Source organism: Lineus longissimus, chromosome 10 (assembly GCF_910592395.1).
Source record: "Lineus longissimus chromosome 10, tnLinLong1.2, whole genome shotgun sequence".
Taxonomy (NCBI): Eukaryota; Metazoa; Nemertea; class Pilidiophora; order Heteronemertea; family Lineidae; genus Lineus; species Lineus longissimus.
This window is the reverse complement of record NC_088317.1, coordinates 6,235,584-6,247,626: the sequence shown is the minus strand read 5'-3', so window position 1 is coordinate 6,247,626 and position 12,043 is coordinate 6,235,584. Positions and strand designations below refer to the sequence as shown.

At 37.7% G+C, this 12,043-nt stretch overlaps 2 protein-coding genes across 2 annotated transcripts in view; one reads left to right on the top strand and one right to left on the bottom strand.

The window, feature by feature from the left end:
• Positions 1-12,043, bottom strand: part of LOC135494239 (Na(+)/H(+) exchanger beta-like) — a 333,142-nt gene that overhangs the window by 97,284 nt on the left and 223,815 nt on the right. The window lies entirely within an intron of this gene.
• LOC135494236 (zonadhesin-like) overlaps positions 1-12,043 on the top strand; it is a 46,547-nt gene that overhangs the window by 29,757 nt on the left and 4,747 nt on the right. The window contains exons 19-26 of the mRNA XM_064782082.1: positions 8,677-8,727; positions 9,396-9,446; positions 9,648-9,692; positions 9,890-9,943; positions 10,300-10,353; positions 10,998-11,048; positions 11,405-11,455; positions 11,741-11,785. Of these exons, the coding sequence (XP_064638152.1) occupies positions 8,677-8,727; positions 9,396-9,446; positions 9,648-9,692; positions 9,890-9,943; positions 10,300-10,353; positions 10,998-11,048; positions 11,405-11,455; positions 11,741-11,785 (402 nt within the window). The remainder of the gene's footprint in view (positions 1-8,676; positions 8,728-9,395; positions 9,447-9,647; positions 9,693-9,889; positions 9,944-10,299; positions 10,354-10,997; positions 11,049-11,404; positions 11,456-11,740; positions 11,786-12,043) is intronic.

Genomic DNA, 12,043 nt, shown 5'->3' with positions numbered 1-12,043 from the left:
GGAGCTGTACCAGTGACCGGGAAATTATCCCTGATTGTGTTATCACATTGGTTAGGGGACTGTATCCGAACCCTCCAGGAATTCCCTATGTTGGCCATCATTGGCATTAATTCTTCTATGGATTAAACAATCATTTATTGTGGATTTAGATTTAGATTTGACTTTTTTTGTGTTGAATTAAGTGAAGGAGTACACTAGTTTTATGTGATGCAAAGCAAGTGGATTAACATGATTGAAGTGGATATTTCATAACATTGAACATAAAGGTAAATAATATAAATAGGTGAATAATAACATGTTTTGGTGGAATATAAATCATGGAATACATCTGGACTACCCCCAATGAAAAGTAGGCCCCTTTCCACATTTTTTTGGGATATTTTGCATGCTTTTTCAGGGGACTAATTTTCCTGCACAACAGTCACATGCTTTTGTTTACAATGTCCATATTTAGCCTTACCACATGCCAATCATACCTCAAACTGTCTATCACATAGTACATTTATGCATTATTAATGAAGCAAATTTTCAGTTACAAATCTTTCCCACCTAATTTCTCCGACAAATAGACCATCTCATAAACCCTAAGTGGGCATATGGCTTTCATGAAACTTCATGAATAATGTATCAACTTTTCATTGAAAACTGCCTTTTCAAACTCTTGTAATTTTGAATAAACTGGCCCAAATGGCAGGAGCTCTGAATTCAAAAATATCTTACTGGCAAAAGCCAGCCTCGTCCCAACCCACACCTTTTATATGGCAGCTACCTGTTTAAGGGGGGAAATAAAAAAGTAAAATTTAACCTCTTAGTATATTTTAATTAATCTAAATGACTGATGGCGGAGGTGAAGACTTTGAAATGGATGAACTAAATCGAACAGAAATTCGAAATGAATTAGAACCAACATCTGAAACTAGTTTCAAGGAGCCAGATGATACAGAATTCAATACCAGTGTTGGGTCATATGAACCGTTACCTACGAGAACATGCTTTTCAAATACAACATCAATAAGAAAAGTTAGTAGACTTGCAACTGAAAAAGATATTAGGGGTGCTTTAGAAGGAACAAAGTGGAATTACACAAATGCTGGTATACGTAAACTTTTAAAATTGAATCCAAGATACAGTAAAATTCCAAATCAAATGTTTTTCAGACACAAAGGAACACTTATCATCCTCACCAGAAGAAATGGAAAATTTTATGCTCCTTCTTCTGCCAAAAACAACTATAAATCTATAGTACATAAATCTCTAATCAAACTACTAATACAACATCAATAAGAAAAGTTGGTAGACTTGCAACTGAAAAAGATAGGGGTGCTTTAGAAGGAACAAAGTGGAATTACACAAATGCTGGTATACGTAAACTTTTAAAATTGAATCCAAGATACAGTAAAATTCCAAATCAAATGTTTTTCAGACACAAAGGAACACTTATCATCCTCACCAGAAGAAATGGAAAATGTTATGCTCCTTCTTCTGCCAAAAACAACTATAAATCTATAGTACATAAATCTCTAATCAAACTACTAATACAACATCAATAAGAAAAGTTGGTAGACTTGCAACTGAAAAAGATAGGGGTGCTTTAGAAGGAACAAAGTGGAATTACACAAATGCTGGTATACGTAAACTTTTAAAATTGAATCCAAGATACAGTAAAATTCCAAATCAAATGTTTTTCAGACACAAAGGAACACTTATCATCCTCACCAGAAGAAATGGAAAATGTTATGCTCCTTCTTCTGCCAAAAACAACTATAAATCTATAGTACATAAATCTCTAATCAAACTACTAACCCCCCCCCCCGCCCCCCCCCGCCCCCCCCCCCCCCCGATGAAGAAATAGAAATGCAACCCAAACCATTTGAGTCATCCGCATCAGCAAACAATAACCCGCCGGAAACAAACATTGTGGAGAACAGTTTTGTAGCGAATATTGTTGGTAAACCTGGTAAAACACTTTATATGTTAATTGATGCTACTGATAAAGAATTGATAGATTTGGGACTTAGTGAAAATGTAATGAGGGAAGTCAGAGCGTTAAAATGGGCGGGGGATGATTTAGCCACTGTAAAGGCGACGAAAGATATACAGCTGGAAGATCTAGAAGATAAGAAAGTGGAATTGGAGTGGAAGTTGAAAGAATACGTAAAGAGACTTGAAAATCTACAGCGAGATTAATTAATAGGTGTGACCGAAGAGGTTGAAGAAAACCAAGAATTAAAAGAAGAAATTGATAAAGTTAAAGAGGAACTAGATAAAGTAAAAGGCCAACTGGACGAAGAGCGTCAAAAAGTATTTGAGTTGGGCAGAGAAATGGAAAGGAGCACAAGCAGAATGAAACGTTTGATTAAAGATGTTTTGAAAAAACCAGACTCAAAAATACCTCTGAAAGATAGATTGAAATTATTCTTAAAATTGGATGGCCCAACTATTGGAGCATTTGTAGCTGCGATAGTAGTGTTTTTCACAACCTTAGGTCTTATTAGTAATTCTTTGAGATCAACAAAAAAACCTCCTAATCCCCCTCCCGGACCAAAACCATAATCAGATATCCCAGATAGGGTAAAAATGGATTAAAGAAATTTGCTAATTGGTTAAAAGAATTGCCTAAGAAATCGGCCGCAGCTCTGCCGGTAATGATAGGTTCGATCATGTCATTCATTCTGAAATCAGTTGGGGCAGTTGTTGGTTTTCTGGCGGAGCATCTTATAATTTTATTGCTCGTTGTTGTAAGTTCAATAATCTATGGTTTATTCGAAGGGGTAAAAACGTTTAGGGGGAAGAAAAAATCTTCCTAAATAAATGGCAACTGGAAAAGTGTTAAACACCCAAAGAAGCAATTGCGTTCAACTAGGTTTGAAAGCTGAACGTCACCATCACGTTATCACTCACAACCCATCGTCGACACAACCAAAGGAAACTCTGTATGTGAAGATTCCAAAGTTAAATAATAATACCTTCTTCGTACCTGGTAGTGTTTATCTGTCGGCGGATGTTATTATCTCAGGAAATAGCAAATATTCTGTAGTAAATAATTTAGGGAGAAATATTATTTCAAAACTGAATGTTAAGTGGGGGACTGAAAACCTTCTCGAAATAGATAACTATAATTTGTATGCCACCTACAAAGACCTATGGCTGTCCAATGAAGAAAGAGACAATCGAGTATTTCAGGGAATCCAAAGCATTAACCTCAGACAGCTTAGATCCGGGGTAGCTTTGGCTGACATCACCGGGGACACCAGCAATGAGAAGACTTTGAAAGAAGTTTTTGACAATAAATACAAAATCCCAATTGACTTTGATTTGCTCTCAACCCACGCTCCGTTTTACAAATTTCCCATTCAGGAGGACGTTATATTCAGCATGACCTTGGCGCCAAAAGAGGATGTAATTTTCACAACCACAACTGCGAATATGAATTATCAATTGAAAAATATATGTATGGAATATGACACTGTTACAGATGAAAGAGTTGCAGGGGCAATTACAAATTAATCATAATTCTGGATTTTCGGTATTTTACGATTGGATAGATCATTTTAAGATAATAAACGTGGAAACAAACGAAAAAATAATTAATGAAAATATCAATTTTCCAAAAAGATCCATCCAAGGAATTTTGTTACTATTTGTAACCTCACATAACGACGGCGAAAGAGACAGTGAAAAATTCGAAAACCCAGGAATTTCAAATTTGAAAGTTACGATCGAGGAAGTGGCTAATAAACCATATAAAATATATAAATATAAAATATACTATATAATATGAGATTGTTAGATCAATGGGAAGAAGCGAAAAAACATTTCATGGCCGAAGATATTAAGAAAACACACAACTGTAATTTAACTCTTGAAAAGTATTACGGTGATGAGAACTATTTTGGGTTGTGGCTTGATCTGAGAACCACGGAGGACAATAATTTGCATGGAAGTGGAATAGCTTTGCAAAACACAAAAGATGGAATTCAGTTGGCTATCACAAAAGATGGGACTAAAGGCCCGTACAAAATGCAAATATTTATTGTTTCAGACACACAGTTAAATGTTCAAAATGTGACCCGTCACAGCAAAAGTAGGCGCATGTCGCTCTGAGCTTGGCAGGTTGAGGCGGACTGTTTGTTCATTTCTCTGTTGTCTGCCTTTTGTGAAATATGAGCACATCAATTTCTTCCATTATCTCCTGATGTCATTTAGGCTCATCTTCTGCGCGACAAGCGCCGGGTTTCGCTGAGACGGGTCACAAATTCTCAAATCGTGAGCGTAATGAATTAGGTTAATTTTGCGGTTTATAAATGGAGACAATTGACAAGAAAGATATTGTGAATACGCTTTATAGAAGTTTTGTTTTGTCTTGAATTACGGTAGGTTACAGCATTGTGATGAGAATAATTTTAAAAATGAAAATTGGAGATCCCAGCCAGGCCGATATCAATGAGTTTCTAAAACTTGGTCTGGTTGTTACTCTTGGTAATTTTTCTCCGGAATATCTATACGATAATGGTCTCATACCGCAGATCCCAATGAAATAAATCCCTTTGATAAATGACATTATCTACTGCTAGCTCATCATTGTTTATTTACGAACCTTTCAATGCCATTATTTCTGGCTGCACAAATTGTGGAAAAACTCACTTCGTCTTAGATTTGTTGGAGACTTACTACAAAGGAAATTTTGAAAACATCATTCTCTTTTGTCCAACCTTTGAACACAATAAGACATATAACCGAGAGTGGGTTTTCAAAGATAAAAATCTCATTATTATTGATCCCAATATTGTTAAGAATAATCTGAATAAATCATTACCTGCTCCCATGGAAGTTTACAAAGGTTCAAACACACTTTTCATCATTGATGACTGTGCCAATTTGCATGACAGTAAGAGAAAATCAAGCAGGCTTTGTAACTTGGCATTTTCAGGAAGGCATTATGGAATCACTACTTGGGTTTTGATTCAAAAATACAACTCTATTGTGAAGGATTTTAGGGAAAACATTCGTATGTTGATACTGTTTTTTAACAAAGACGAAGACTCAATGAAGGTAGCATTACTGGAAAACAACATAATTTCCAAAAGTGAAAGGGATGAAATTTTAGATCTCTTAAGAAAAAATTGGTCATCAAAACTGATTTTACGTTTGGAATTTCCAAGAGAATTTTTAGTTCTTAAATGTGCAGAGAATCGCATAGTAGAGAAACTCTTAGCAGAGAATCGCTTGGCAGAGAAACGCATAGCAGAGAGTCCAGCAAAGATTTGATAGATGCCATAGTGTCCTCAATACCTACTAGCAGTCAGACTAGCAGACACACAACTATCAACTAAAGATAATTTAAAATCAGACTAGGCAACAAACTAGTGTAACCCCCAGTCAAAATCCAGTAACCCCCTAGTGAAGTATTGTCCGAACAAGGTACACGCGCAAAGGGGGATCTAGAGGTTTTAGTTGCCACTGGAAAGACAGAAGAATTCACTGGGAAGCAATTCACTTTTAACGATCTTGACTATATGTCAGAAAATGAAATTTTTAAGTATCACAGGATTTATCAAAGCAGCTTATCCTCCAGAGTTAGTGACACATTTAGCAAAATGGCCATCGAAGCTTATTCCTCCCGAGCTGGGTGGATTTTACCGAATTGTGACAGAGATAATCTGTATGAGGATCTTAGAAATGATTACATTGTGATGAATGAGCTGGACAGGTGGACTGGTTTTCTCAGTTTGAAATTGGGAGCTCTTATGGCCGTAGCCACAACTAGTTTACTCACTCTCAGCAATTGTAGCGTGGGAAGTAGCGAGAAGAACACACAGCGAGAGTCAACATATACAGCAAATTTTCGGGAAATAAATGCAGAGTGGACAACAGGAAACTACGAACAACTCCCAAGTGGACAACAGGAAACTACGAACAACTCCCAAGTGGACAACAGGAAACTACGAACAACTCCCAAGGGAAAGATGTAACAGCCTAAACAAAGATCGCCTAAGCAAATTGCCTGGTCTTGTGAATTAGGAAAGCGTTCCAGTGAGCTAAAGAAAAAAAGGATGGATCGTATTAACGGAAAAATTATCAAAGAATGAACACCAGCTGGTAGTTGATAAAGTATGGAATTAGTGAAACCTTGGAAACACTGATAAACCTTGTAATATTCAATGTAAACCATGGAATCACTGTGCAAATAGCGCGGGAAATCGGGTGCGTTCCTTCCACGATTTATACCCTCCCAACTGACAGTCTCGTCCCAGCTGACTTTATTGATAGCAATTTGCCAGTTAGTTCAGAAGCCAACATTTTTAATGTGGAGGATGACGTCATCAATTGGCAATGCGCTGTGGTCGTTAAAATATTTTATTTCTCTTCAATGGAAGCAAAAATTAGTTTTTATGATTGTTTTGTATTCCATAGACGATAAAGTATTATGCTCGGTACTAGATGCATGAGATCATAGGACAAACACACACGTGAATAAAAAAAACCGCTTAGAACTGGTGACATCACGAAAAGATATCTACATCCCTCGATGTGCAGGCCTACATGAAGATGTACGAAATCGCTCACAGCGAAGGAATTTGTTCACATTTTTCATCTCCAAACCCTTCCAAAACCTTCGGTAATAAACCTTCATCTACGTTTCTTGTCATGTATAAGGTGATGTACGGATAAGTGCCAGCCGGTACTGCATGATGTAGTCAATCTTCTCTGTATCACCCTGTATGATCACACCGCTCCGTAGCTCAGATAGGCCCCGTGTGGTGGCGTAGTAAGCGGATTGGTCCATATTATGGGTGTGTGGTGGGCGTGTCGTGACGTGAATGCCCATATTTGGGAGATCAGTAATGTACACTGGAGGCGAGGTATGACTGGGTTGTTCTAAAATATAGATTGTTGAATCGGATATGCGACTGATTTCTAAACTACCGTCAAATTCCGATCTGATCATGTAAAAATAATCTCCAAATATTGATTCGTAACCACCTTAGGTTTCAATGGCATTATTTCATGTTTTTATGCATTTTTAGGACTGATTCCAAGGTTTATCACTGGTTCCAAGGTTTCACTGATTCCAAGCTTTATCAACTACCACCGGTAGTTGATAAAGTATGGAATTAGTGAAACCTTGGAAACACTGATAAACCTTGTAATATTCAATGTAAACCATGGAATCACTGTGCAAATAGCGCGGGAAATCGGGTGCGTTCCTTCCACGATTTATACCCTCCCAACTGACAGTCTCGTCCCAGCTGACTTTATTGATAGCAATTTGCCAGTTAGTTCAGAAGCCAACATTTTTAATGTGGAGGATGACGTCATCAATTGGCAATGCGCTGTGGTCGTTAAAATATTTTATTTCTCTTCAATGGAAGCAAAAATTAGTTTTTATGATTGTTTTGTATTCCATAGACGATAAAGTATTATGCTCGGTACTAGATGCACGAGATCATAGGACAAACACACACGTGAATAAAAAAACCGCTTAGAACTGGTGACGTCACAAAGATCTCTGCATCCCTCGATGCGTACTGGAAGATGTAAGAAATCGCTCACGGCGAAGGAAATTTTCATCCGCAAACTTCGGTAATAAACATACATGACTAGGCTTCTTTTATTCATCGTTTGTTATAAAATATCAGTCAATCATAGACAATTAGGCCTAGACATAGTCGTCAACCTTATCCATGCATAATGCATGACAGGCCCCCAATTTTCTCTGTATCACCCTGTATGAACAGACCGATCCGTAGTTCAAATAGGCCCCGCGTGGTGGTGGCGTATTTATAAGCGGAGCGCTATTGGTCCATATTATGGGTGTGTGGTGGCGTGTCTTCCCATATTTGGAAGATCAGTACTGTACACTGGAGGCGAGGTACAACTGGGTTGTTCTAAAATATAGACTATTGAATCGGATATGCGACAGATTTCTAAATTACCATAAAATTCCGATCTGATCATGTAAGAATAAGCTCCAAATGTTGATTCGTAACCACGTTAGGTTCGAATGGCATTATTTCATGTTTTTATGCATTTTAAGGAGTGTTTCCAAGGTTTATCAGTGTTTCCAAGGTTTCACTAATTCCATACTTTATCACCTACCGTATTTTATTGTCGGTGGTGTGATCGGAGCAGGACTTTTAGTGAAATATATGATGTTAGGGAGGGGTGTTTTTTTATTTCTCGAAATATTTTGATTTGTGTGTAACCTGGAAATGTTAGAAATGTTGGATATCGTTTGTAGTGACTCTGGGGATTAACGTTTTTGCGTGAGTAGTTGATTTTAACCCTTTATCAGTTAGGTTTTTTTAGAAAATTTGTGTTAAGGAACTTTAGTGGGTTTTTTGGGGGGTGTAGAGTATATGTAATATGCTGGTCGGTACCTAAATCAACAGTTTTAGAGTTGGAAATGGGGTGCGGAGGGCTTGGGAACATGAAAATTTAAAATTTTGAATTCGGAGCAGCCGATTTTGCCGTTTTTCACTCGCTAGGGGTGTTAAAATAGTCTGGAACCCTGCATATTACATATACTTAAGAAACACAAGAACGCATCCAAAACCCACAAAAAGGTAAAGAAATTACTCGTAATCGGAGGACATTGTCACCTTTGGTCTGCATTGCCTCCGAACAATATATTGTCCCATTGCGCCGGTTAGATTGTTTTGATAATTTTTTCAGGCTGCGAGAAACACAAGGAATGGGATAACAAGGGAAAGAAGTGTACAGATCGTAAGTTCTATCAATATTTCGAACTTTGTCGTTTAAGTTTTAAATCGTCCAGCCATTATCAGCATGATGCTGATAGGATCTCGACTCAATATCCTTATATCAAACGTCTGCATTTGACACGACGAGCATCTCATTTGCTTATCTCTTACTTCCAGTGGCATTCCGATTTTCATTTCACCTCCTGTTTTCCTCCAGGCGACGTACCTGGAATAAAGTTTTAACCCGTTTTCTCTTTAAAACGGTACCTTCTACATGCTCATAACTTTTTCCGAGAAGTAATCCCGGAGGAACGCTTTCAAAGCAAAATACACCTATCCTAGCTTGTCAAACCATGAAATTTTCGTTCTTATGCATGCTAATTTCAGGGTTGGGGGGTCTGAAGTTAGGGGGGGGGGGGGGGGGTTTTTAACGGCTTTTAACCCTCGAGTCAGCTTTTTCACCACGACAGATTGAATGGAGCCTCAAAACCACATAAGTACGCCAATTGGACTGAAACTTCATAATTTTCTCCATTTTAAACACACCTTATTCTCAATTTAAGAACAATTATATAAAATACCATTCAACTGGTATGGTGAGACCACGCATTCATTTCAAACTGAATTATTTTCGTGTACAACCGCGTGCTGATTGGTTTAATACAGGTGCGTGACCTCCATGTTCTTCAGGTTGTGCCGCTGCTGACAAATGGGATGAAACACAGAAACAATGCATTGCAAGTAAGTAGTACATAGTGGCTGCGAATAACATCAACCTTCTCTTCACTATAGTCATGACTGTGTATGCACGCGTGGTATTCTCCATCAATTGAATTAAGGAATTCTCATGTCACTTAGAACGATGAAAGAATTGTGGTTACATGTACATCCTTTTGTTGCATTGACAACTTGTAAAAAGCATCCTTTCCCTCATTGCTCTAGGATGTCCAGCTGACAAAGAATGGAAGGGGGCTAAATGCATGGACCGTGAGTATCTATTACCCTTTGAAGAAATTAAGATGACAATTTAGTTACATCCATTCAACAAATGTTCCAGTGATAAATGCATGTTGTAGCATTACGAACGTACACACTCGGGTATTTTCTTAGGACATGCATGTTGTTTTGTGAGGAAAGAGGGAATCGTCAATTTGCAGTCAGTTATTGGGCTTTTGCATTTTCAGGATGCACTGATCCAGCCACTGTATGGTTCAATGAGAAGAAGGCTTGCATTCTACGTGAGTGTGCCGTTTTACAGGTCAACGACAAATCACTGAGGGCTTTAGATATTGGAAGAAAATCCTTCTTTCCGGCTGTCAATCTTTCGACGCGCATTATGTTTTTCCAAAGGAAATTGAAACTATAAAATGCATCATCAGATAACAGTACTAATAAACTAATAACTTGTAACTCTATGAAATAATTGTTTCTCCTTATATTTCGCTTTTCCTTATGTGCTCCCGATAAATTTACGTATTTTTGTATCTGTAACAGGCTCATGGGTACTAATATGATTGTAATACACTCGTTAAAACTGAAGTGTCAAACGTCAAATTTTCAAAATAGCTTCTTTCTGCTGATACCGCTTATCTAGGTTGTCCAGATGCCAAGACGAAGTGGGATGAGAAGCAAGGCAAATGCGTGAACCGTAAGTTGTTTTACTGGCATTTATCTGTTATGAATAGTATGTTAGGTATAAAACTTGAATTAGCCGCTCGGGGGACAGGCATCATTGTTGCCCTGTTTGGAGAGCCACTGGCCGAACATCACTGAAAATCAACCCAGTTGGGCAAGCTGGGTTGCCAAACTAGAAAAAAATTCTACCCTGTTTGGCGAGCCGAAAACTTTACAACACATTAGCCAATCGGAGAGCAGTGACGTCATATTTGAATATGCGCATAATTAACAATGGCCGATTTCTCGCTCTAGACACATTTTATTTTTACTAAACTCGAGTTCTTGTCAAAAATCGTTGGAGTGTGTGATTAACTGATAAGCGTAACAAATGCATTTTGGGTACATTGCTGAAGTCCTTTGCCACAACTCCAGTAGTTCTATTAACCCCTTTGCCATTGAATAATAAGTAAGATAACACTATGACGTTCCAGCTGTTCTCTTGACTCACATACTGTATATTGTCTCCAGTTTCAATATTGTCAACAATGGCCTCTTGGAGACAAAAGTAATCGCTCGAATCGAATCAAGTGATACATATTCTCCCAACTGCTTGCTCCTTAAGTTTTAGTTACGGGATTTCTGACTTTTTCGTTAGGATATTCTTTTATTCCCCAGGTTGTTCAATTGCCCAACTTTGGGAAGACACTTCAAAGAAATGCGTAGAGCGTAAGTTCCACCCGACGATTTCTCGAGTCCACTCCACGGTAAATCCGTATAGGGAAGCAGTCACGCTCACCTGTCAGAGCTTGCACCCGAGTCACTGTATCAGTCTGATCATGACATTCGCAGCATCATCCACCAGTGCTTAAATTACACTTTGACAAATTCTATTGCATATTGCAGCTATTGTACAATCCGGCACGGTGAAATCTGGCATGAGCATTGTCTTACATCCAGTTACAGAACAGCAATGAATTCTACATCGAATACGGTCACAATTTTAAATTTCAATCCTTACTTCCAAATTTAAATAAACGTATCTCTTTAGAGTGACACCACATTCGATTTCGTCATTATTTCAGGCTGTGTCCCAGCGGACAAATGGAACGAGGCAAGCAAAAAGTGTGAACCAAGTGAGTAAAATACTTTCATGATAAGGCATTGACCTCAGTACAATAGATATTCCAAAATGAACCAAATACAAAAATTAAAGTTTGTAAAAACTGGCATTTCTAAGAAAACACTGCTCGACTGTATCGAATTTGAGGCTTCTCGATATCGTGACTTCTTTGTTTTTTGTCGTTTGGTCAAAGAACATCTTATGAAACAAAAAAATAATGAACATGAAGAACAGAAGAATAACTAGAAGATGAAGCATACGTTTCACTTGAATACTTAATAAATGGTTTTAACTTTAGGATGCCAAGTGGACCAGTTGTGGAAAATGGACAAGTGTGTCAACCGTGAGTATATAACAATTCATACATGGTTTCTGTCCAATTCTTGTGCACATTTATTGTATGTTATCTATATGTGATCTACCGTTGCAAAGTATAAGGACTTGGTGTCACAAACAAATATTTTTGATATAATATTAGCAACCCTTATTATTTACCTGGTGTTATAATGACACGCCGCTTCAGAATTTATTGAAATACAGTTTTTATTTCAAGAAAAACTGATATAAAGATTAGTTGCTCAATATTTGTGACATAATCTTG